This window comes from Lasiosphaeria miniovina (assembly GCF_030549165.1).
Source record: "Lasiosphaeria miniovina strain SMH2392-1A chromosome Unknown B0T26scaffold_6, whole genome shotgun sequence".
Lineage (NCBI taxonomy): Eukaryota > Fungi > Ascomycota > Sordariomycetes > Sordariales > Lasiosphaeriaceae > Lasiosphaeria > Lasiosphaeria miniovina.
The window spans coordinates 936,921-961,028 of record NW_026848225.1 but is presented as its reverse complement, the minus strand read 5'-3'; the positions used below and the strand labels follow the sequence as shown (position 1 = coordinate 961,028).

General features: G+C 56.0%; 10 protein-coding genes across 10 annotated transcripts; 2 read left to right on the top strand and 8 right to left on the bottom strand.

Annotated features, from left to right (window-relative positions):
* Positions 1-649: 649 nt before the first annotated feature.
* On the top strand, positions 650-1,718 carry B0T26DRAFT_805004 (uncharacterized protein; the record flags this gene model as incomplete). The annotated part of the gene is made up of 3 exons (XM_060447143.1): positions 650-1,047; positions 1,163-1,195; positions 1,264-1,718. Exons 1-3 carry the CDS (start codon positions 882-884, stop codon positions 1,716-1,718), a joined length of 654 nt encoding a protein of 217 aa, XP_060292550.1. The 5' UTR covers positions 650-881.
* A 1,169-nt stretch (positions 1,719-2,887) lies between these two features.
* B0T26DRAFT_720953 (ankyrin repeat-containing domain protein) lies at positions 2,888-5,534 on the bottom strand. Its single transcript, XM_060442511.1, has 2 exons — positions 4,075-5,534; positions 2,888-3,988 (listed from the first exon to the last, which is right to left on the bottom strand). The coding sequence occupies exons 1-2, from the start codon at positions 5,368-5,370 to the stop codon at positions 3,032-3,034; spliced, it is 2,253 nt and encodes a 750-aa protein (XP_060292549.1). The 5' UTR covers positions 5,371-5,534; the 3' UTR covers positions 2,888-3,031.
* Positions 5,535-8,044: 2,510 nt separating this feature from the next.
* B0T26DRAFT_678691 (uncharacterized protein) lies at positions 8,045-9,799 on the top strand (the record flags this gene model as incomplete). Its single annotated transcript, XM_060440260.1, has 1 exon — positions 8,045-9,799. The coding sequence occupies one exon, from the start codon at positions 8,045-8,047 to the stop codon at positions 9,797-9,799; it is 1,755 nt and encodes a 584-aa protein (XP_060292548.1).
* A 127-nt stretch (positions 9,800-9,926) lies between these two features.
* On the bottom strand, positions 9,927-10,802 carry B0T26DRAFT_720949 (concanavalin A-like lectin/glucanase domain-containing protein; the record flags this gene model as incomplete). The annotated part of the gene is made up of 3 exons (XM_060442510.1): positions 9,927-10,340; positions 10,425-10,450; positions 10,580-10,802. Coding segments are annotated over 3 exons (334 nt in total), but the record flags the coding sequence as incomplete, so codon positions are not given.
* On the bottom strand, positions 10,788-12,832 carry B0T26DRAFT_785102 (amidase signature domain-containing protein; the record flags this gene model as incomplete). The annotated part of the gene is made up of 7 exons (XM_060446765.1): positions 12,335-12,832; positions 12,150-12,260; positions 11,994-12,095; positions 11,382-11,938; positions 11,122-11,337; positions 10,949-11,051; positions 10,788-10,906 (listed from the first exon to the last, which is right to left on the bottom strand). Exons 1-7 carry the CDS (start codon positions 12,483-12,485, stop codon positions 10,788-10,790), a joined length of 1,359 nt encoding a protein of 452 aa, XP_060292546.1. The 5' UTR covers positions 12,486-12,832.
* A 484-nt stretch (positions 12,833-13,316) lies between these two features.
* B0T26DRAFT_399633 (uncharacterized protein) lies at positions 13,317-14,381 on the bottom strand. Its single transcript, XM_060434805.1, has 2 exons — positions 13,999-14,381; positions 13,317-13,935 (listed from the first exon to the last, which is right to left on the bottom strand). Exons 1-2 carry the CDS (start codon positions 14,224-14,226, stop codon positions 13,447-13,449), a joined length of 717 nt encoding a protein of 238 aa, XP_060292545.1. The 5' UTR covers positions 14,227-14,381; the 3' UTR covers positions 13,317-13,446.
* An 809-nt stretch (positions 14,382-15,190) lies between these two features.
* B0T26DRAFT_399627 (uncharacterized protein) lies at positions 15,191-15,581 on the bottom strand. The gene has a single exon (XM_060434804.1). It carries the CDS (start codon positions 15,428-15,430, stop codon positions 15,233-15,235), a length of 198 nt encoding a protein of 65 aa, XP_060292544.1. The 5' UTR covers positions 15,431-15,581; the 3' UTR covers positions 15,191-15,232.
* Positions 15,582-18,487: 2,906 nt separating this feature from the next.
* B0T26DRAFT_678688 (uncharacterized protein) lies at positions 18,488-19,090 on the bottom strand (the record flags this gene model as incomplete). The annotated part of the gene is made up of 1 exon (XM_060440259.1): positions 18,488-19,090. The coding sequence occupies one exon, from the start codon at positions 19,088-19,090 to the stop codon at positions 18,488-18,490; it is 603 nt and encodes a 200-aa protein (XP_060292543.1).
* A 517-nt stretch (positions 19,091-19,607) lies between these two features.
* Positions 19,608-20,647, bottom strand: B0T26DRAFT_399524 (uncharacterized protein). Its single transcript, XM_060434802.1, has one exon. The coding sequence runs from the start codon at positions 20,458-20,460 to the stop codon at positions 19,651-19,653; it is 810 nt and encodes a 269-aa protein (XP_060292542.1). The 5' UTR covers positions 20,461-20,647; the 3' UTR covers positions 19,608-19,650.
* Positions 20,648-20,834: 187 nt separating this feature from the next.
* B0T26DRAFT_754478 (ubiquitin fusion degradation protein UFD1-domain-containing protein) lies at positions 20,835-23,192 on the bottom strand (the record flags this gene model as incomplete). Its single annotated transcript, XM_060445827.1, has 2 exons — positions 20,835-21,550; positions 21,803-23,192. The coding sequence occupies 2 exons, from the start codon at positions 23,190-23,192 to the stop codon at positions 20,835-20,837; spliced, it is 2,106 nt and encodes a 701-aa protein (XP_060292541.1).
* Between the last annotated feature and the right edge of the window lie 916 nt (positions 23,193-24,108).

Here is a 24,108-nt window from a genome sequence, read left to right as displayed (position 1 = left end):
GAATCATAAAAGGTTTGGGTGCATTTGGAATGGAGAGGGAGCGAAAACAAAGGATGCGTGCATATAGAAGATGAAAATATAACGCTAGACACCGGGCAGGGTTCACTCCCAACACAGCCGCCGCTGGCGCCTCAGCTTCTGTTTACACTGTCCTTGATGTACGAACCACTAGGGTCCAGCAGGCTGTTGGCGCGGCACGCAGGCCCTGCGTCGCTATAACAAATCGCAAGAAATATCCGTACATGACTTGACTCAAGCTGGGTCGTAGAGAAGATAAAGTAGAAAGACTTTGGGGGCGACACGGCTGAGTACGAGTGCGGCGCGGCAAGTGTGGACGACACGGAGCTGAAAGCAGCGCGGAGCTCCGGAGGTCCTTGGCTTCCTTGCAAGGCTGCCGGCTCGCGCCTTGCCGCTCAGCTTCCTGGCCGTAATAGCAGAGCATGATATCACCCCCCCCTCCCCGGGCCCATTCATTAATAGCTTCCCAGGGTTCGCAGAGACCCGTCCGGGCTGGCCCTGGGCCGAGGGATTTGGTCCTACAGGCGGGTGTTGACCAATGGCGGCCGCGCAACAGGTCACGACACCACCCGCCAAAATATATTAAATCATATAAACATTATCCCAAAACACCTGCTCGAGTGGATTACCCCGTCCCAACCCCGCATCACGCTGTCCGCACTGGTGTTTCTACACGTCGTCGAGGTGGTGCTCCTTACTAGCCCTGATAGCTAGAATTACTACTTGAGGTCCGGGCCTCGTCCAACATAAGAGGCAGAGAGGATGGACGTAACCTGAAGACCATCATCCAACGCCGAGTCCAGACCTCTCACAATCTTTCATCTTTCAGACCCCTAGCAAGAAGAGCACCGACCAATCTCAAAATGGGCATCAATCACATCGTCTCGCTCTCCACATTCCTCGCTCTTTTCGGCGGCTCCCACGCAGCCAACATTGGTCGCCAGACCGGGCCGGGCCAGCTTGGACAAGAATTTGACTTGCACGCCTGGGGGAACGGCATACCTGGGCTTCCGGTGTTTTACGCCGACGGTGAGTTTCATTCTCTCGGCCGACTACATACACGCACCAACGAAAAGTTCGCATATCTGACTGGTGCCATCGTGACAATACTTAGGAGCCGCAGTGTCCACTGACCTCGCTACAGCTAACACCCTGGACAACCTCGTGCCTGTTTCCTGTGAGTGAGCCCAAACAGCACAGCCCGTCCTGATCAACGCCTATCTTTTAAACCAACCACACACACAGTCACCATCGTCCCGCGCACTAAAGGAGCCGTCGACAAGGGCTACAGCTTCTCGGCGGCGCCGAACCGGGCGGCGCGCGTCACCAACAGCGCCGCACAAGCACCGCCATTCAACAAGGCCACACTATTCGTCGGCGGGCGCTTAGCGTCGGCGCAGCAGCACGCAGTGGGGTTCGTAGCCGACGGGGCGCGCGTGCCCGACGACGTGCGGACGGGCGGGTTCAAGCTCGACGCGCGCAGCTTCCGCGTCGTCGAGGACAGCGGGCTCGTGCACATGTCGCTGTACTGCGCGTTCCCTTCTGCCGCTATTCCGGGGTTGTGGGACCTGCGGTGGAACGTGTCCAACCAGACGCCCGAGACGAGCAGCGGCGTGCCCGTCTCGCTCAAGGCCACGCCGTATCCTGCTAATACCCCGCCGTCGCATAACCTCGACACAGTGTGTCTGACGATGCAGTAGAGATGGGTGGGGGGCTGACGGGTGGTGGCGGTTGTTTCTGTTGGTCGGTGCGTGCGATTTGTGCTTGACTTGGATTCTTCTTCTTTTCTCTTTTCTTTCGTTCGGGTTGAAGTTGGGGACTTGGAGTTTCTGGATGAGGACAGGGAAGGAACACACGTCCGGATTTACAGTACAATCCCTGAATGTTTAGTAGCGTGGTACAATACCTAGATTCTTACAAAGCAAATACACCGGCTATTAGGAAAAGCCTTTGTAGATATTTCTAGGACACAAAATGGAAGACTTCGCCCGAAAGAACTGGTTGATGGGGCCGCGATTCTATGGTTCGATTAGGTACTAGGGTCACCATATCAAGTGGTGAGCTCGTCCAGCATTTTCTGCCCTTCCCCTTTCTCAAGGTTAGGTAATTCCCTATTTCGCGGTAATTGGCTTCGCTTTGGCATCTATCGAAATTGAAGAGTAAGCTGTGCTTAGGCTTTAGTTACTGGTTCTGGTGTGATACCAAGGCACTTGACTGCCCAGAGCCGCTTAGCCTCTGAATGTTCGTTGGCGTGGTACTTTCTAAGGTCTAAATGGCATTAGCATCTTAAGACTCGCTGTAAAGGTTTTCGCTAAGGGAGGTAATAGCTATTTGAATCCCCATTTTAGAACCCAAAAGGCCTATTCCTTCTCTAGAAAATACCTATTTAAGACCTTTCCTAGCCGGCTCATTTGTTCTTTTCTTTTCCTTCTTTACCAGTAAGGAGGATGCGGAGAACATGAAGATATGGTCGACCTACAATGGCCTCTCATTAACTATCATTACGCCTTTGGCGGTGCTGCCGATCCACCCGAGCTCCCACGATAGCGATAACGGCTCAGACTGCGGCGCTTTACAGGTTGATCCACATGATGATAGCAAGTCCCGTGGCCACCACTTCTCCTAGCGAGCAGCTCGAACTCGTGCAGCCAAAAGATACTATGGCAGGTTAGAAACCAGCCAGTATTGTGAAGGCAGTGATGCCGAAAAAGAGAAGAAGGATGATCAAATGGTAGCTAGCTGTGTGCCGTTGGCATGTGCACGGCTGACGTTATCTGATGATGTAACACTCGGATTTCAAGAACTGATAGACGCTGTTCTGCAGCGCCGTGGAAGATTGGACTGCAATATGGAGTGAGTAGGAGCATGGGCTCTGGAGGGAAGGAGCATCCAGCATCTTCTTTTCCTGGTCACCTGTTCTAGCTTGCTGTGTTAGAAGCGACCCCAGTTAAGGTTTTCAGCCAATTCCACTAAATTATCCCTACGTACTTCAGCAGCTTCCAACCGTGCCGGCCTACCTTCTGCTGCCGTACTGTATCGCGACCGACGGAACAGAGCGGCCTACTGCATACCCGTCTGGAAATAGTACAATAGTCTTGTCTTCTTTGTTGAGTCCAACAGCAGGGTCCAGCCCTGTTTTCGCGCTTGGGCCCTGCATGAAGGCGAAGTGCTTGAAAGCTTTGCCAAGCTCGTCATGCTCGTCACAGCCTGGCTTTCTCGTCGCCATAACGAACTGCAGCACAGCATGCTTGATCAAGAACTCGTATTCGTTCGCAATGGCGAGTTTCTCGGGGGTGGGCGAGCTAGCCTCGACCAGCAACTCGACCATCTGCCTCCACCGCTCCACCATCCACGCCTGGTCCCGGAGGTTCTGCTTCTCGACTTCGGACCGATCCCAGCCCCGTCGCAGTAGCCCCGCCTCGAGCCCATCAGACTGCCCTTCCCGGAAGTGAATTTTATACTCGGCCATCATGAGCGGAGTGAAACCCATGGCATTTTGGACGGCCAAATCGCACTGCCCAAATTCCAGCAGTGTGAGGAAACTGGGCATGTCGCTGTGGAAGATGGCGAGGTGCAGCGCTGTCTGTTTCAGTTTCTCGTCGCGCGCCCGAACCAGCTTGTCCATCACGGGGAGGAATATGTCGGGGCACGACTCGACAAGTATGCGGATGAGCGAGAACTGCTGGTCGCCCTTGAGATGCACGTCTGGGCACTGAACGGCACGGTGCATGACACTGAAGCCCTCGCCCTGCTCGCGGCAGCAAAAAAGACTGGCACCCCGTTCCAGGAGGAGGATGGCAGCGTCTCGCATGGCGAACGACGACGCTGCCACGTTGAGTGCCGTACCGGTCTTGCCCAGATCTCGATCAATGTCCCAACCGTGCTCGAGCAGGAACTTGATTGCGCGCGTTGCATTCTCTTGCGCTGCCGAGTGTAGTGCCGACATGGAGTCTTTCTGGAATTCTATACACTGGCGTACGGGTTCGTGTCAGCTACGTACACTATCACCCACAGGTCTAGGGGGTAAGATGCGAAACGAGTCGATGCGCGACCAACCATATTTTTTAGATCGTCATTTCCTGCGTCCTCAATCAAGACTTTCCAGAGCACCTCCAAGCAATCCACCGCATCTTGTTCCGCCGCAATGAAGAACAGGAAGGGGGCTAAGAATTCCAGGACCGGAGACATGCTTGACGAATTCAGTCGCGGCAAGACGACGGAGAGTAGGCCGTCGAAATCAGACGACACGCATGTCTCGAGAATCTGAATCACGTAACCCAGGTCGATTTCTTGATCTCTGTCAGCAAACCCAGCCAGAGCTGCATGCGAAGTCGCGGTGCTGCACTTTTGTATCTTGCAACTCCCCAAGGTCGCCCGCAGCCAAAGCTCTACCTCCCAATTCGGCCCTTGGTGAAGCGTGGTTTCGTGCGATGGTAGGCCTATCTGGCACAGTTCTTGTATGGATAGCTTCCTAGGCCCAAGGCCGTGTCGCTTCCACGCTCTCCAGACGTACGGATCTTCGGCGGGGATGCATACGTGATTGAGCTTCATATGGGCCAGTTCAAGCACGTCTTTGTCCGGGAAAACCTCGAGAATTTCGGACAGCGTTTTGTCCAGCGCCTCTTCATAGGAGACTCCATGGGTGAGAATCCGACTGAATGGTGCCATGTCGGACGGCATTACGAGGCAGACATTAGCCAGGTTGATGATCGAGACATTCATGGGGGCGGGTATCTGTCGGCACGTGAAGCGGACCCTGTCGGAAGTGCCTGGGACCTTCAGCAACACGTTCACAATCTCGTGGAAGTAGAGGCTTGTGGCGAAGTGTAGTGGCGTGAGCGAGTACGTCTGATACGCAAACGCGAGAGTTGCCTCTTGGAACGGGTCGGCGCTAAGTTGCAGCAGCGTCTTGACCGCCTGGGAGCTTCTCATGGCGACAGCGTAGTGGAGAGGAGTGCAGCCAGCCTGCAGGTTAATAGCGTGTTCTGGAAGATCAAGAAACCCCGTCGTCCGCGCGTCAATATTAGCGCCGTTTGATACCAGCCGCTCTGCAAGCATCGCCATGTCTTCGTCGTCAAAGAAGCTGAGCCAGTGCAGAGCCGTGATGCCATCGTCGTCCGCTAGTCTTGCGTCGGCACCACAGCTCAGCAGGTATTTGACAGCAAGGAGCTGGCCGCACCGGCAAGCCGCAATGAGTGCAGTTTCACCCACGGGCCCAGGCAGGTCGATAACATCGGTTCCTTCAGTTTTGAGGGCGGCCTTTACGCATTGCAACACTCTCGCCTGGCCTTTGAAGCTGCTGTCTCCGCCTACAAAGTTGACCGCTAATCGAAGTAGCGTTGGCTCTTGCATGGATTTCCGGGTAGTCGATCTCGGGTTAACAACAGTGACGAAGCCATCGAGCCTCTCCCAGGTATCTGGGGCTTCTGTCACAGCCTTTCGGAACTGGGTTAGAGTCTCGGTTGTTTTTTCCAACGTCTGCTGGATTTCTGCGTCACCTTCGACTGACTTTAGCGACATCGAGACAGCCTCCAAAAATGATTTAATAGCGCCTTCCACTATGCCCTCGTGAGCATCTTTAGGGGGCTGTGGATCTGTGTCTGTCGGCGGGTGTAGACTGAAAGAACGTCGCGAGGAGATGGACTGGACAAGGTCGGAATAGTTCTGTTTTGAAGGGAGCATCATCTCGTCGAATCCGGGCGCGGTTAATGGCAGGAAGGGGTCCGGGGTGCCACGGTTGATGGTGATCATCAACCCACTGGACTCTGGAGATCTCACCCCAGTCAGGACCTTGATGCGTCGTACGCGCTCTGTGTACGGCAGCGGGCTCTCGCCGGCATATGACAGTGAGCTCTGGAGACGCCATCGTAATGCCTCCTGCATTCCGGCAAACGACGAATCCCCACGCTCGTCGTTGGGACGCAGGGCACGCATGAGCCAGGGAACTGTCATTCTGTATAGCCAGTTACCTTGTCTTTCTAACCGAACTAGAATATCCAATGCCGAGTCTAGGCTCTGCGCCGTCCCTAGTCCTAGGGCGAAGCAAGACGCTTGCAGCGTAAGCGCTGCTTCGGAACCGCTGCCGGCATTTTTCGCTAGCTCTTGAAATATCTGGCGCATCAGCGGCTGGGCAAACCGGGCTTCCATGTACATGCCTACGGCGTGGGCAAACTAGATCAAGTTCATATTAGAGCGACTCCATGACAATGTCGGCTCCTTCCTTACCTCGCTGATCGACCCGTAAAGGGGGCGGAGGGGTGCCGTCAAAGTCCCAGTAGACCGAGAACTAAGTAAGTAAACTAGCGTCAGCAACCATTACACAATGCTCGAATCTCATTTCTCTTACGTTTCATCTAGGGAGCCGGCCGCACTCGTCTCGCGTAGCTTCGTCAAGACGTCCAGTGCGGTTGCTCGAGCATCTGGATCTTCTCCGAGACACATGCCAATGCATTCGGATATCGTTGAAAATCCCTCTGGTCTTAGAGGACTGAGTTGAGACAGTCTGGCTAGTTCTAAGGCTTCTTCGACGTCGAATGATGGGCGGTCTAGGACAGGGTCCGTTTCGGTTTCCAGTGGCCAGCCAATTTGATGCAGCGCAGCCTTCAAGCTCGCCCAAAAATCGCCGCCGTTCATGACCAAATCTACTATAATGGTGCCAAGACTAAAGACATCGCAGGCATAGTAATTTGGGGCGTCAAAGCCCGACTCACCCAGGTGTGAGGACTTGCCGTTGGTCACCGCTTCCCTCTCCCATCGACGCACCTCGGGGATGATGAACGGCCGGGTCCCGGTGTATCTCGGGAGATTTCTGATACCGTCGTCTTGATAATCTGCCATGACAAGAGAGTGGCTAAAGTCGGAGAGTTTCGCAGAAATTGCACCATCCTCGGCGCTCGGGAAGAGCAGGATATTGGCGGGCTTCAGGTCTCCGTGGACGACTCCGCAGCTGTGAAGCTCCTGAAGGCCGTTGGCGACATCTCTCGCTATGCTCAAAACGAGGTGGTCGCTGTGCGTCTGGCTGTCCCGTTTTAGCGACGCAAAAAGGTGGTGCAGGGTGGGCGCGTCATGCTGGGCCAAGGGCAGAACCAGGCACGGCGAGAGGCCACGCTGGCCATGCGAATCCTCAATCAGCTCCCAGAAGTACCCTAGAGCAGTGGTGACGTTCCGCGCCGTCTTCAGGCCTCTGTGCGACATGACGCGGATGTCCATATAGGCTGTCTGCATCCACGACTCGAGGGAGACGTCTTGGTCGAACCACGACCCCTTGAGCCGCTTCTGCTTCACGGCCGCTGGCTGCTCTTCTCGCGCCAGCCTCGTGGAGCCATGGATTAAGACTTTGTAGACGGTGCACGTGGCTCCTTCGCCGACAAGGATCCGCGTGTCTCTGATCTCGGACCTCGAGAGCTGATAGACGCTGTTCTGTAGCGCCGTGGATGCAAAGGCGAGCGTGAGCGATGCCCGGGCAAGGCTGTCGCCAGACCTATGCCTGTGGCGTGTAGACTGAACAGAGTTGATCACCGACGACGCTGGCGAGCTCGTGCAGCTTTGCGAGTCGGACATGGTTTGATACGATTAGGTCTACAGGCCTAGATAAGCGCCCGCGATCGAATCAGAAACTCGACGAGCTATCAGGCCAAAATCGAAGACTTGTCAGTCGTTGGATGTGAACATCTGACCTAGAGGTCTCCAGAGGAGATTCTGAAGGGGGCGGAGGAGGACAAGAACTTGGGCTTTGATCAAAGTCGAAGGCGAGGCTCTGTGAGCCCCTCAATCCCTCGTCAGGCGGTAATTAGCTGCATGATGCTCAGCCGCAACCGCGTCAATTTTCCACTGGGGCGGGCATTCTCCACACGAGCGCAGCCCATTTCCCCTCCTGCAATGTTGCCCTGCCTGTTCTTTTTTCGCAACTCCTCCCCCTTTGGCTGTTGATCCAACCGCAGCCAGCAAACCTCTAGAACCAAGTCGTTGATTATCCAAATGCAACATCCTCGGCCTCCGCTTGAGTGCCCGGCAACGCAGAGCAGCCATGGAAGTCGCAGGACTCCTTCTCGGGACCTTGTCAACTGTCGAAACGCTGCTGAATGCGTATAAAGCCGTCCAAGAGTTTGTCGACGACGTCAAGAGTTTTGACGACGACAAGGCGGTGATCTTGGCAAAAGTAACGGCCGAGAAGGCAATCACCGAGAATCTGTCAGAGTTGCTTTTTCACGAATACGGGGCAAATGATGGCGCCCAGTGCCTGTTCGAGTCACTTGACAAAGCCATGCAGAGCAGTGTCAATCTCATCTTCGCCGAGTTCGCCAAGAACATCCACGACTACGTCCCGCTCGGCGAACGATATCAGCTAACGGGCGCAGAGTCTGGGGGCAGCGGCGGGCAGAAGCTGATCACAGCAGGGCCTATCGATGGCCCCAAGGCCAAGCTTCGCTGGGCGATTCGCGACAAGCGGCGTCTCACGGGTCTCGTCGGCGACTTTCAGACGTGGAACCAGAAGATCACGCAGCTGCTTGAGCTCAACTTGCTCAGCCGGCAGCTGCAGATGGCACGCCAGCAACGTTCTTTGGACGTCAAGCTCCAGCCCCCTGCAGCACAATCCCTAGGCATCAGCGATGCCCTAGCCGCGCAGTTAAAGGCAGTGCAAAACTCAGATAGTTCTCCGAACGTCCAGGCATTGGCAGCAGGGGAAAGGATAAGCTATAAGCGGCCGTGGATGGAGCTGCGCAACGCTCGGAGGCAGGCCCAGGGATCGAAATTCGAGGTCGGCCGGTTTGGCGACGACGCTGTGCTTGTCGACTCGAAGCACTTTCAGGGCACGCAGGACGACGCGCAGCGACGCAGCAGCAGCGCACGGCTCGACCAGCTGGTGTCGATTCTGCAACACCTACAGCGCCTGGACCGGGCCATACCCAAGTGCCTGTGCTGGATGGACCGCGTCGACAAGGGCGCCCACTCTCTCGTGTTCCAGATCCCTCCGCACCTCGAGCCACGTCCCATGTCCCTCTTTGACGCGCTGCCCACATCGTCCGTCGCGTCGGGACCCGGGCTAGAGGAGCGCTACACCATGGCGTACGATCTCGCCGCCACCGTCGACCGGCTGCACTCCGTGTCGTGGGTGCACAAGAACCTGCGCAGCGACAACATCGTGTTCTACCACGCCAAGCAGTCTCTGCGGGACGGTAATAGCGCGACAAGAGAAAAAAGGACGGGCACCACGCTGCCGCCCGACTGGTTCGTGTACGGATTCGAGTACGCGCGGCCCGTCGACAGCGACACGTCGCTCAAGTCCGACGCCAACCCGGAGCGCAACGTCTACCGCCACCCGCAGCGGTGGGGCGTGCCGACCGACGCCTTCGCCCCTGTCCACGACCTGTACGCCCTCGGCGTCGTGCTGCTCGAGCTCGGCATGTGGCGCAGGGCCACCTCTCTCATCCGGCAGGACGGCCCGCGCGCCTCGGACCCCGTCGAGACCAGGAACGGGCTCGTCGAGCGCGCGAAAAGGCACCTGGGGTTCTCGGCCGGCGCGCGGTACCGAGACGCCGTGCTGCGCTGTCTCGAGGGCGATTTCTGTGTCAATTTCGGAGGCGCGGACGGCTCCGTTATCGGAAAAGACAGTCGTGACGGAGAACTGGGCGCCAACTTCAGGTCCCTTGTTGTCGACGAGCTGCGGCTCCTGGCGTATCCCGACCGCGAGTCGAGCCAGCGCATCAGGCAGGAGAGCTGGCAGGCGCCGTTGCCGGGTAGTAGTCTAAGCATAGCAATGTCGGGGACAGCTTTAGCGTGAGCGGCGGCGCTGGTTGAATATATGAGGATGCTGTTTCACGACAATATAGAACCTTTGTAGCGGTTATTTCTTGTTTTGTAATGGGCAAGATTTGAACTTTGCACGGTGTTTTACGCGGATATTATTCCACGTAGCCATCTCGCCCACTCGTCCAGTTCACAAACAAAAGAAGACGAAATTTCCATGCTCCGCCAAACAACACCCGCCTAGCCACCCCCCATCCTATGTCGACCAGGCCTCCATCTCCGAGTCATCAAACTCAGCCGACGAGCACGCGCCGGCGATCTGTAGCTGGTTCGCGCCCAGGATGCCCAGCGACGCGCCGCTGACAAGCGTCTGTTGAGTGTGACTTCGAACCAGTCGCCTGCTGCCACTGATATCCACACAAAGAAGACGCGCTTGCTATTAGACGGGACCCTTCTTTGATTATTGTCGAGGGTAAAATAACGGGAAATATCAGTCTATCTGACAGTCTAACTCACCCGGCATGGACGAGATCGTATATGCGCCTGAGGGATACCATTGCCACCAAGCTTCGTTTCTATCCGCGATGTAATCAGTTGTGGTCCCTCTCGTACTCATAGAAAGGGGCAAATCCATGGCTCGTTGGGAGAGTCCTGCGCACCTTACTACACCCGTCGAGTTGTCAATCTGTGTTTTTTACGAATCAGTTTCACAACTCGACATGAACCATCCTCCTCATGAAATGTGCTTCAGGGGCAGGGAAAAACAAAAACAGACAACGCCCCGCCCTGATCAGCCAAGTAAACAGACACCCACCTTGCAAACGGTGCCCGACTGGAAGAGGGCCGACGTCCACAAGTCGCCATCAATGCCGACCCAAGCCGCGGCGGCCTGGGGGTAGCTAGCGACGCCGGGGCGGGAAGAGCAGGATGGGTGCTGGAACCAGCCGTGCATGTTCTTGATCTTGTCGGTGGACGGCGGGTGGGCGACGGAACCGCACCAGTTGGCGCTCTGCACGGCGGGATTAGCGCGGCGCATCTTGTTCGCCTTCTTGGACTTCGGTTTCCGTGATCCCGACAAGGAGGTCGAGGCCCGGTGGTGGCGGCCGTATTGCGTGCCCGGCGGCAGCGGCGAGAGGCGCACCTGCGATACCGGGATCGCCACCCCGTTGTGCGTCGCCGAGACCGTAAAGCTGGTCATCATACCGGCGGGCTACGAGAGACAGGCCGACGGGCATACCGTTGGGTCCCACGAAAGCGGGCACGTGGATTACCGGCATGTGCGCGGCCTAATCAGGCGGGCAAATGAAACAAGTCAGTTAGCCCGTGGCAATACCGGAAGGTCTGGTGTATTCTCACCTTCCACACCGAGTTGAAAGCAGGGCTGCCCATGTCGCCCAGCCCCAAGGGCGCCTCGTCAATCGCGCTCGGAGTCATAAGAGCCGAATATCTCCCTGCAATCTCGTCGAGCACGGGGCGCAGGGCTGCGTAGTAGTCGAACGCCTGCTGCACGTCAGAGCGGGAGTTTTTCGGAGCGTCGTCGACGAAAGCGCGGATGCGCGGGTCCAGCTTAGTCTTGTCGGTGTCCATGAGATAGTCCCTGTAGAACGGAACGCCACCGCCGCGTCGGCGGCAAAGACTACGCCAAACATCCTGGCCAGGGTCGTGGCGTCGCTGAACGCGTCGGGGAACTCGACGTCCTCGACGACGGCGACACCGTGGCGGTGGAGAATCTCGGCAGCCTTGGCCATGGCTGCGACGGTGCCGGGCCCCGCAGACGGCCAAAACGGTGACTTGACGAAACCTATTTTGACCTGGTTCAATGCTGCCTCCTCGACGGGTTCCTCTGCAGTGACACTGATGACCTCGGTGACGAGCTTGAGGTCGTCGATGCTGCGGGCAAAGTATCCAATGGTGTCGAACTCGAGGGAGGCGACCTTGATGCCACCGCCGAACACCGTGTTATATGTTGGCTTCATAGCGTAGGTGCCTATGTAAGAAGCCGGACGGATGACGCTGCCGCCCGTTTGCGTTCCCAAGCTGAGAGGGACGTGGACGTCTACCACGGCGGCCGCGTACCCGGCAGAGGACCCGCCTAGCGTGCGGTTTAGGTCATTCGGGTTGGTGGTGCTAGGGCCGGAGTTGAGCACTGTGAACTCCGTCGTGGTGGTCTTGCCTGTGGCGACTTTTTAAAATGACGACTTCGGCGACAAATTCACAGACATAGTTACCGACTATCAGGGCTCCGGCCCTCCGGAGTATCTCAACAAGTGACGCGTCGGCACTTGGCCGATTGCCCCAGTAGAGAGCAGAGCCGTATTCGGTTGGCATGTCTAGACGGAGTGAGCGGTTCCGCCCCCAACCAACAGCTGTGGAGCCTCACTCACCTTTGGTGTCCATTATGTCCTTGACGGCGATAGCTACTCCGTGAAGCTGACCCCTCTGGTCGCGCGGAACACGGTCTAGAGCGCGAGCCTGGCTCAGAACAAGGTCAGGATCTAATGAATAAATGCAGGATCGGTCAATTAGATAGGTGGGCTTCCTTTCACATTGGACGGTAAAGACGGCCTACCCAAGTACTGCCATGCTTCTACCACGCCGTCTCTCGACCCGGCATGGCTCAATAGGGCCTTCGCATAGTCCTCGACACTGACCAGGTCCCTTTCTGTCAAGGTCAGGACCTCGGTGGCCGTCAGCGACCACAGTTTTGCTGGCAGCTGCATTACTGGTCTGTTGGTTCTGGACGGATGGTTTCAGGCAGAGAAGTGAGTAGGGTATATAAAAGTCGTTGGGTTGAAGAAGCGCCCAATAAAGGAAACAAAATGAGTAAGTTCTAGCAACTATTAGTTTATTCATTTAGAGAACACGACGCTTGATAGATAGGCCGATATTCACTTTGGCGCATTATAGCCGGAGAAGTGGGCAAAAAGACGGGGAAATTTGGCAGCTGGTGTTTTTGTCAAACTAGCGGTGTGTAGGACTGGTTCGTAGCTTCGGACAGTAGACCTGCCCGGGCTATGCCAGTGCCCGAGCCTTGGAGATATTTGGTCCTCTCCTCCCTAAAGCACAGGTTACGTAGCATCATAGCTCATGCATTGCGACGTGGTCAAGTTACTATCCAGTCAGGTGAAGAGATCTCCGCGAAGCGCGAGCTAGTGAACGACGGACACGAGCGATTTTGACAACAGGATGAGGCGCCTAGCGTAGGTACCTACGCCAGAGGCTTGAGAGCCTGCACACGCTGCCGTGTATCTGCGTTCGATAGGCTGTCAAAGGCCCCTTGCAGCACTGCTTTCCAAATATCTCATTCCTTCACGTACGCGGCCAGATGAAAACGAAGAGATCAGACACGAGGATATTATCAACAGAACCACAGAGAAAAAAAGCCTAAGAGCTACGACAATACCAAGTTCTGCGCTAGCTAAGACCTTCTGGGTTGACACGTCCTACATCGATAAAACGTCCGAAGCCGAACTACAGAAGCCCAATACATCAAGACTGATCAAGGTGCTCTAGCAGCAGACCAAACAATAGTTCCAATGACCAATTAAAGACAAGAGCAAACCCAGAAACCCCAACGCCATCTATAGAGTGCCAAAATTTGTACAGTGATTAGTCCTTTGCCAGATGCCATCCGTTGCGATCCTGCGGCAGAATCGGGGACCAGCCCCGGCCGCTGTCCACCTATTTCAGAGCAATGACTGGATTGGCTTTCGTGGTAGTGGCTTTCTCGGGAGAAGCGGCCACTGGGTGTGTGCTAGTCGTGGAAACGCCGGGGTTTGTCGCTAGAACCTTGGTCCCGGTGGCAGTCTTTCCCTCCTCAAGAACGTTCGCCCCGGGAGTGTTGCTCGTCTTGAGTGGGCTGCTTACCGCGGGAGCGTTGGCGAGATGATGAGGGATAGTTGCCATGGAGCGCAGAGGGCTCCCGGTGGTCGGAAGGGAGCCCGACACTCTAGAGATCTTCTTTTTCACGAGCGGGGGGTTGGTGCCGTCGGCGTCAATGGGCGTGCATGTCATCCACCGCAAAAGGAGAAAGATGTCTTTTGCGTCGCGGTTCAACAAGGGGTAGTCTAGCTTCAACACCCTTGACTGGCGGAAAGTCACCCGGCCCTTGGTGCCACACCACATCTGAGTGATGCGAGCTGTGTCGTGCCCGATTGAAAAGCCGATTGCCTACGCAGCGTGAGCAGATTACCTTTAGAAGCAGCAGAAGAGGAGGGGGGTGGTGATTCTCACAGGCAATGTTCGGCCCGAGCACTTTTTCGGTACCTTATTCAGACAATTTCTGATGAAAAACAAGGGGATCAGGATTTCGCTACGGAGAGTAATATTTTGCTCGTGCTTTGTGCAGTCAATGACGAGACAACCGGTATGGGGCGTGCCGACAGCCCCGTAAGTCTTTATAGTTTTCCATGCATTTCGTCTCTGACTCGGTGCCAGGTGCGGTAAGTCGGAAGGTTGCATGGCGAACCAAGGCCAATTGTCCTCCCATCCCGCCGACACCAATGCGGATTCGGGAGCGTCGACGGGTGTCAGCTCAGACGACACATGAGTGTATAGTGACCTGAGAGTGACAGAATTACTGCTGGCACATCCTATACATGGGAGGTGCGGATGGCCAAATTCGTCGAAGTGGGGTGCAGTGCAAGGATCCCACAAATCGTATTCGTCTTGATACGCGATGACACCGTTTTCGAGCGCGCTGCTGAGGAGAGGCTAGAAAAACACAGGCTCGGTCTCGAGTTCCTGGTTCCTGGGGTTCAAATCGTCTGCGTCAAGCTGGGGCCCCCTGTGGATTCCAAGGTCGGAAAGAAGGGATTCGGACACGGTCGCGTCCTTCTTCATGTCTGCGAGCTGCTTGTATACGGCCCCAAGCCTTTTGGCAATTTCCCGCGGTGTGAGATTTGGCTGCGTCGCCATGGCGCTGATCTTGACTGTTGCGTCTGGGACTGATGGGAGAGGAAAGTGAGAAATTGACCAAGTCAAGGTACCCGCCTAGGTATAGGTGGTAGGTAAGACGCAGGCCTGAGTTCAGCGCAGAGTGTAGTGAGGGCAAATGGATTGAGAGTGGCAAGAGCGACGGGAGACGATGATGTGAGGCAAAAGACTGCGTCTTTGTTCGGTCATGAAAAGAATGGTGTGGAATGGGTTGTCTTCTCTAAAACTACAGGCCGAAGGCCACCACCTATGAAGTACGATTCTAGGTGCGGGGTATACCCCAGCCCTAAGGATAATCCGGTGGTGGGGCTTTCAGTCAGCCAAAATTCCCCAGAAACGCGGAAGGAGCTAATTATGGCTGCGTCAGTGCAGGCCAAATTTGTTGTTGGTCCAAGCTTCTTCCATTATTCCGAAGCGTACTATGTTTTGATATTTGGTGGAGTGGGTAGAACTCTTTAATAAAAATAAAATGGTAAACCCAGTTGAGAGCTTGAGAGAACTCTCCCCATGGTCTTTCCAATGATTACAAGGGTTAGACCACCAATACTCTGGGGTACAGTTGGCCTTTGCCCAACTGCCGCATACGCATACATGCTAAGGCAGGGTAGGCAATTAGTATATAGCCAGCGAATTGGCAAGATACCGCACCTCCGGAAAGATAGGCGGCTTCGGTACCCTGTGCTGCCAGGATGGTGGTGATGATGGCCAGAGCGGCGCCGAGGAGCTTCATGGCGGCGGGTCTCTCTCTCTCTCTCTTTCTCTCTCTTTGTGTGTGTGTGTGTATGACTCTCGGTGTTTAAAAGACGGGTTGTCAGAAGGGACGGCCGCTTATAAGAGAAGGGAACAGACTTGATCAGGCAGGTATTCACCACTACCGTGTAGGGGTGATTCTTTCCTTCCTTAAGTTGCACGGTTCCAGCTAAGCAAGGAAGGGCCTGTTGGCCAGTGCTGTCCCTTGTCGGTACCGACCCGAGCAGGGAATAGACTTTTTGCTCGTCGCCTTACGAATATTACTCTCCTGTATGGATGAAACTTAGTAGCTAGCAGCCGCAGGGTTGGGAGACTCCCCGTCAACTCGACAAGGGTCTCGCGTGTCAGGGCCCGTGCCAGGCACCGACCTGGCCGTCAATGTCGGCCCCGAACCGAAGGAGCAAGCGGGAGTGCCGACTACACACCTCAGACGATGCGAGAATGGCGTCATCAACATACGATAACGCGGCCCACAGACCGTAGCCAGCTGAACGGAAGATGAGACCGAAAGACAACGTGAAATAAGGACTGACGACGGGGGAAGGAGCAGCGCCGAAGTAGTGCAGAGGCATGATGTGAGGAAGGGAGAGGAAGAAGGTACCTACCTACTAATGAAAGGGATAGGGGGCTAGGTTGCCACCCGTAAGTTGGATTGAAGAAGATACGATGTACCTAGATAGAAAGGAGGAACACCCGCGCAAGCGGTTTGAGCCCAGTAGAGGGACCGGATCGCATACCCATTTGGGTAGAAGCTACCTTACTGCTTCTACGGTGTAAGATCAATAATAACCTAGGGTCTGGCGTGTCGCGTGAACTGAACAGGACACCCCATTGCCTTCTCCAACACGTCGTGCCCGGCCGTAAGGTCACCCGCCGCTCGGAGAAGACTCCCACATCCAGCAGACAGCCAGTCTAGGCTGAGACTTTGCATGGGCGCTGGCGGCGTGGGTGGCTGAATCTCGCCTCCCTGGGTGCCGATCGCGGCCGAGAAGCCACGCGCCAGGCCCGGGTTCCAACGCCGACCGACAGTGGTGCGTGACATCGCCCACAGCGTTCCCTGTATTCCACCGGACCAGCCAAGGCCACAGAAGGGCGATGCTGCTCTGACATGCCCTGTGTGCTAGGAGCGTGGACGGCTGCTGCTTTGGCCAGTAAACAAATGCTCTCAATATGCAGCCCGCAAGCGAGAATGGACGGACGTTCGGAATCGGGCAGGACGGGCGTATCACCAGGTCGATTCGGAGGGCTTGGCTGTTAAAGGCAGTGGGGGGGCGGGTTGCCTCGAACTTTCAAAAAGAAAACGGCCTTCGTGTCTTTGACTTCTCTGGTGAACCGGCCAAATCATGGGGTGTAGCTCTGCCTGCTTTCCAAGTCAGGGGAATGCTCGCTTTCTTTCGGACAGTTAATTAACTACCAGTACCAGCAAAAGAAGATAACCAGGCCCTTCGTCCTCATTCTCTCCTTCCCAAAGGGAAAACATACCGAGACGACACTGACTGACAGACTGACGCACCCTCCCCCTACCATCTCGCTGCTAGCCGAACGGCCAAGGGGCGCGGCTGGCTGGCAGCGGGCAATGGGGCCAGAGTAGCATCCGCAGCCACGTTGTTCCACGGACTATTGACAAGCTGCATCCATCGAAACCCAATCCACATACGTACGCCGGCCGCAAACGCTCGCTTGCCGATGGGCGGTGGGTGCATTTGCAATGCCGAGGCCGCGCTGCCAAAACCAAAACCAAAACCCAAAACCACGGACGGCGCTTGCCAGCTCAGTAGAGGGGACTTCTGCAGCACGCACGCCTGTTATTTGATGCCTTTGTTTCTCTAGTCCCCTGACGCTGGATGGAATACTGCCTTACACTTAGATGAAAGGGGTGGATACGGGGTGGTGCGCAGGTTTGCTGCTGCGGACTGCAAGGGCTGTCTCTCCATCTGAGTGCCATGCTGCTTTTCAGCTAAATCAATTATGCCCTACGCAAGCATAGAGAGAAAGAGCCGTGCTAGGTTAGCCTGAATTAGCTTAACTTACATCCTTTGCTCCGGCGGCGGTGGTAGTGCTTAGCCGCATTCTCGGCAAAGGTAGGTAAATACTGTCGTTGCTCCGCGCATGGCTGGCGGGCTCAAATCCGCGAGCTGAGCACACAGCAGGGCAGGGCAGTATTGGGGTCGGTCGGGGAACGGGCTTGTTCATTTGGTAGTGGTAGTTGCTCGTCAAGGTACCAGAGTAGTAACGGCTAAGACAGGCACGGGGGCACAATCAAAGAGAAAGGAAAATCACAGTGTCGCAATGTCTTGGCAAGCCCAAAGCCACCGACAGACCGACCAGTCGCTATTCGTGTGACGTCAGGAGGCGGAATACCCTCCGATAGCAGCAGGCAAATATTGGACGGCAGGCGTGGCGCGGCTCACCGAAGTCGGGTCGCCCACTTCATTCCTCTCTCGGCCGAACCTTTCGTTATCTCGCGACTAAATAATTGGACATCGTGTCGTTCAGGTCTGTCTGGCGATTGGTTCCTTTCTTCCAAGTCATTATTCAATTATTATGTGTCGGCAAATGCGTTGAGCCTTGACTTGAAGACATGATCGGCTCCCGAGCCGAGTAATTATTGATTGATAATTACAAATGCGTCTCTCCTCCAAAGACGACTCAAGCCACGAGCCCATCTTGATCCCCATGACTCTGTTCTGTTTCTGGGCAGCAGAGACGCCCATTTCCAAGTGGGAGGCTGATACCGTGTGTAATGCCTTTTCAAGATCTAGAACCCCTGCTTCGCGGGTCCGGCTTGAGTCTGGATGCATTGAACCCTTTGGCCGAGAGCGGTATAACTACCGTTCGAGATTTCGACGCCATTACCCGGCAGGTTAGGGAACAGAAGTATGGAACCGAGTCCAACGATGCCCATGGATTTGTTTGAACGTTGAGCTGAGGTTTATTGTGTCTATGATAATTCGTCACGACACAACTAGCCCTATTTGCTGCCACTCATACTTTCTCTCATTGTTTCCGCACGTGCGGCATGAGACTAGAGAACACCTCAAGGGAGAGCAGCAGCAGCGGCAGCAGCAGCAGCAGCACTCCGGCGCGCCCTTGCAGACTTGGGCCCCTTCTTGACGTTTGTCATGAGATCTGCCAGCGGCGGCTTGCCGAGCGAGTCGGGGTCTGGCGGGGGGATGCCGCACTGGACAGAGATGCTGCGCCAGAGGCCGCCGACGGCGCGGGACTCGGGGATGAAGACGGCCGTGTTGGTGTACATTGCGCAGTTCGGCTCGGCGAAGAGGCGGGCCTCGCAGCCGTCGGCCTTGTTGGCGACAAAGTTGCCGCAGCCCGCCGGCGACGGCAGGTTGTAGCACGCCGCGGCTGTGCGGCCGCCTCCCGCGGGCGGCGGGGCCACGTCCAGCGTCGCCATGACGCTACCGCGGCATTCTCTGGGGCCCGGCACGCCGGAAAAGATGGTCGCGCTGATTGGAAGCTGCGCGTCGGTGGTGTTGCTGGTCGGGTCGTCGTTGATGGTGACCTGCCCGGCCGTGTCTTCCTGGATCTCGGCGCTCGCCGGCACGTCAGAGAGGCCGTGGATAGCCGCCGGTGCTCCGACGAGAAGGCATATGAGTAATGAGGCGAGTCGGCGGGTTTGGCGCATCGTGAAGGGAGAAGTCAGAGCGGGCCTCAGACTAGCTGCGCATGCGGTGTGTGTGTGTGTGTGTGTTCAGGAGGTCGTTTCCGATGACCTTTTCTCATGCCACAAAATTTGCTCACAACCGTCGAGTAGCACAACTCCGAAGGAAGAATTGAATTGGACAGGAAATTTTCGTCGGGGGGGTGGCGAGCATTGGTCTGGTCGTGATGGATGCCACGTTCACGGCGCCAAGAAGCCCCTGGGGTTTCACCGCAGTCTCGACTCACCAAACCGGGGCATCCCAGCGCAATCCCGCCGTCAAACTCCAAGCTACGCCCCGGAGCCAAGAATTCTGTGCCCCCGACAGATAAATATGGTTGGCACATAGTAAACCGCCGTTCCCGTCCGGCGCTGTCCCGTGCTGTCGGCTGCCATGACACCCGACTCGATCAAGCACCTTTGCCCACTATACCTAGACTCATCATTGACTTAGAGTAGCACGGCATGCTGTTTTCTATTTCGTGTCACCCACGGGCAAACATGATTTCATGAGAAGAAAGTGCCGAGGCTTCGTGCACCATCTATCACCATGGAGATGGCTGCTCGTGGCGTTTTGGGGCTTGGCGGCGATGTCGAGGACACCCGACTCCTCGAGTCAGCGAGAAGAAACGCAGAGGCCACGTTCCAAGAGACTCAGACTCAGAACATTTTAAACAAGCTAGACTGCAGCTTGCCGGCTTGAACTGGATAATTATCCGAATCTCAAAAAAACGAACTGTGTTAAACGGTATTGTTAGAAGAAGTGGCAATGAGATGGGTCGAGTGCGCGGGCCGAGGCCCAGGCCCAAGAGGGAGCCGTCAGCCGTGTCAAGTCGGGGAAGCTGCCGTGGAACCCACCCGAGCGGAGATGCCCCGCGCCAAGATGCTCCATGGCCGGCGTTTATCTCTGGTGAAGCTTTTCTGTCGTCAGGATGACGCTCGAGGGATACCATCCCGCCGCTGCCGCAGCCGCGCTGTGCTCTCTTGGGTCGATTCGAGCATCCGGTGCAGCATCCGCATCCTGGGCAGTTTAGGGACCGGTTCGTGCGGCTTTGCTTTCGAAAACAAGTGGTTGGCCTATTAGGATGGGGCGAGGGAAACGAGCTCGAGAGGTATAAGAAGGCCATGGAAGACCTTCCTCGACAAGATTTTTTGAACGGAGCTCCAAGCTCTTGCCTCCTCAGCACACAACAGTTACAACACCACTCCAAATAAGACACACGTTTCCACCCAACAAGACATCTCTCCATCACCATGGCCGCCAACTGCGACTGCAAAACTTGCTCCTGCTCCACCTGCAGTGGCTGCTCGTGCTGTGTGAGTGTTTCATGAAGCCACATAAAGCCGTTAGACATGAGCTTACTCGCAGCGCAGAGCTCCTGAAAGTTGGTGATCAACTAAACCTTCGCTGGGGCGTCGTGTCAGGGAAGACCACAAGATGTATGGATTAGCGGACCCGAAGAATGGGAAATCTCCACGCGCTGGATTCTCTAGGATCTGAATGACGTATGATATGGCTTCGTCTATATCCCAATGATGTCTACCATGTCCGTGTGAAAACGCCCCCAATGCTCCAAGTTATCCATCTATTTCGTTTGCGTATCATCGTTAGCCAGTCTCTTCGTTAACGGCACGGAGCCCAGACCCAAACGGCCCAGACCAGTCTCACCGTAGCAAGTGCCTGAAAGAAAAAGCATGTCCTACAGGCATCGTAGTGGTCGCCGATGCATTACTTCGTAGCCTTGGTTGGCGCCCAGTCCATCAGCCAACTCCTCGCCTTAGTGAGGTCGCTGCCTTCAGCCTCTAGCGCAGCAATGCACCACTCGATACTCCAGACGCCTTCGGCGGCCAGCATCTCCGCCGTCTTCTTCCGGCGCTGTGATGCTTCGTCGACACAGAAGCGCATGGGCTGGTTGTAGTCGCGGATGACCTCGAGGAGTGGCTTCACCAACGGCAGGGCCGCTGCAGCGCTTGTCCCAAGTCTCTCCAGGTCGCGATTTGCCCGTCCAGTTTTGCACCACTCGTTGAGGCACCATTTCTTGCCACATCCCGTCATCAGCTGCGCCAGATAGCGCCTCTCAATTCGCCGTCGCAATGCTTTGCCCTCCGGGTCATGCATGCTGACGTAGAGCGGCGCAAAGCACAGGCTACAAAGGCCCAGGTCGTTACCGGGACCTTGTCCCATGCGAGTGCCGCCGTTTATCTGGCCCCGGGGTCCAATGCCGTGGAGGGTGCGCCCACAAAGCTCGTCTCTGCAGAGCTCGGGCTTTGATCGCGAGACTTTGTCAAGCTCGTGGTTCGCCGTGTGGGCAGACATGTCCCGCAGCCGCACGATTGAGCCGCAAAGATGGCAATCGGTGGTCCGCGCTCCATCAGCACGCTCGTGGGCAGTCAGGCCGGACAGCGCAGTCTCGGCCTCCGAGGAAGGATCCAGGGGATCGCCCTCTTGTGGAACCTCAAGGTGGCAGAATTGGCAGAGAATTATCTTCCCCGGACAGTTTGTCATGCAGTGTCGAGCCAGCTCCGGCACGGAAGGAAAAGTGAAGGGGCTGGATGGCCCACAGGAAGAACAGGTATGCGGAGTATGTTGTATAGAGTCGTGTTTAGCCCTGCTCAGCGGCGAAGATCCGTAGGCGTCGGGGTGTTGCGGGCAATGCCAGTGAGACTCCCATTCAGCGGACCTCTTCTGGAACACACCCTTGCATTGAGGACACAGGATGTTGTTTCGAAGACAAAAGTTCTCGTGTAGAACCATAGTTCGCTTCGGAATCCATTGCAGGCAATTCTTGCACTGCTCCTCGTCAGTAGACCTCGGAGGCTCAGCGTCAAGGCTGATTGGTACCGACTGTGAGCCTTGAATGCCGACTGCCTTTGCCCTTAGAGTATAGCGACACGGAGCCGAGACGGCAGCGTCATCGCCGGGTCTTGCGAAGCCGTGGACTGAGATGAGAAGACTCTCTGCGCCCTCGAGCTCGACATTTGTGGGTTGGATAACGATCCGCTTAACGCCATCCGTCGGCGAGGAGAAGTCGGCAAACAAATGGCTCGAGTCGCGAGGCAATGCTCGGTGACGACTGGATTTGGCCGTAACAAAAAGATCCACTTCTTGATCGTCGAGTATCGACAGCTGGATGGCGACAGCCCGAGACTTGTCCCATGACGGCAACTCGTAATCTACGTAGTCGCCCTGCAGAACTTGGCCATCGACGTCTTTCCAAGCATCGATGGCGTGGCCCACCGAGCTTGCCGACGCCGTACCCGGCGCGCGCTGTGCCTTGGCAGCTATCTGTCGCAGGGTCTCTCGCGCCTGCTCTTCGTCAAGGGCTTCAATATCGACCTCAAGATCGGTATCAACGACGCATATACCGTCTCCTTCAGGCTGGAATTTGTCAACGAGAAATCGGAACTCTTCTCCCTGCACTCCTCGGACCGAGAGTGTCGAGTCTTTGGTGAGCGTTGTGAAAGATGCGCGCAGCTGTCTCTCAAGCAACGACTTCCAATCGTCGGGGTTGTATCCGGCCTCGAGAGGCCTCAGCCTAACGTAGGTGCCCTTGGGAAGCTGTCGGGCCTTGACCGTTATCCGAAGCTCGCTATCTCCGGGTCCAGTGCTGTCGTCATTGGTGAGGTCGACAACGTCGTCAATGAGGTCGACAAGCCCGTCTTCGGGAGACGATATATCCTTAATGTCCTTCTCTTGTATTCCTAAGGCGTCGAGCAGGTATGGGCTCAGCGCAACCTCTCCCTCGGCGGCAGAAAACTCGCGGATTCCGGCAAAGACTGCGTTCCCATTTGACTGGTTGATGAGCTGGAACATCAACGGATGTGGTAGTTGTTGGGAGGGCTCTTGATAGCGCGCGCGCTCTCGGCGGGCATCGGCGACCGAGTATGGGTTGAAGGGGTCGAAGGCAATAAAGGTGTGGGATGTCGAGGGGCCGGCGGTAGTCGAGGCAGCAAGCAGCTGCTCCAGGGCCGACTGCGGTAAGAGGATCTTGTCCCCCTGCAGGTCCTTGTGCGCGACGCGCGAGGGATGTGCGACGCGGACGGATGCAGACCACTTAAGCTGCGGCTGTGCTGGCTGGTCGGCCATTCTGATGCGCGTTAGGGAGGGTAGGTTGCTTTGTCGCAGGAGTTTAGAGGTGAAGCTGGAATCGCGAGGAATCAGTATTGGCAGATGCAGCAGCCCGACAAAGAAGACGGTTGGGCAGGCAGGCCATCTAACTGAGCAACGGAAATCTAGTGAAAAACAAAAAATAGCGAAAGACAATAGAAAAAGCGAACCATGATAAACCGTCCGGAACAAAAGTTAGCCTCCCTCGACCTAACTCATAGAAAGGGATCGAACATGTACTCGAATCACCTCATCAGTCAGCGAGTTTCTTGTAGGTTCCGAGCCCCGCCCCGCCACCAACAGGAAGCACCCAAACTTCAAGCGTCCAGGCCCAGTAACTTTTGTACAGGGGGGTTAGCCTGTACGGATAGGAAAGCGAGGGTGGTTATGTAATCCGCGTCCTCGACTCCTTGGCACTGTTCCCCGCCGCGGGGCAGATGCGGTTCCATCACGCGTCTAAACCAGCATAGCGACGCTACTAATAACCTGCCCAGACCAACCAAAAATACCGCCACCGCCGTCGTTCGCGACATCCCCTTCTCGCGTGACCGCGATTTCGCCGACCGCGTAGATATTCTCACCGAATCGACCGCTGATGTTTCGAGCCTGCCGCTCGTGTCGTCCCCCCATCGGGTCGGCCTGGGCAGTGCCGCCAAGCACACGTGGTCATCAAGCATTCTCGCCCAGCGCGCACATCGAAATGGGAGAGCCCCTTACGTGCTTAATATAGCGTCGGAGAGGGAAGAACTTGTTTTCTTTTGCTTCAGCAGTCTAGATTAGTTCCCTTGAGACTCGGTAGTTAAAGCTACCTAATACTAACAACTATTTCGATCCAATTGAAGATTCTCTCCAGGTGCATAAAGAGAGCTATAAGCACGAATATTAAGGAGCCCGC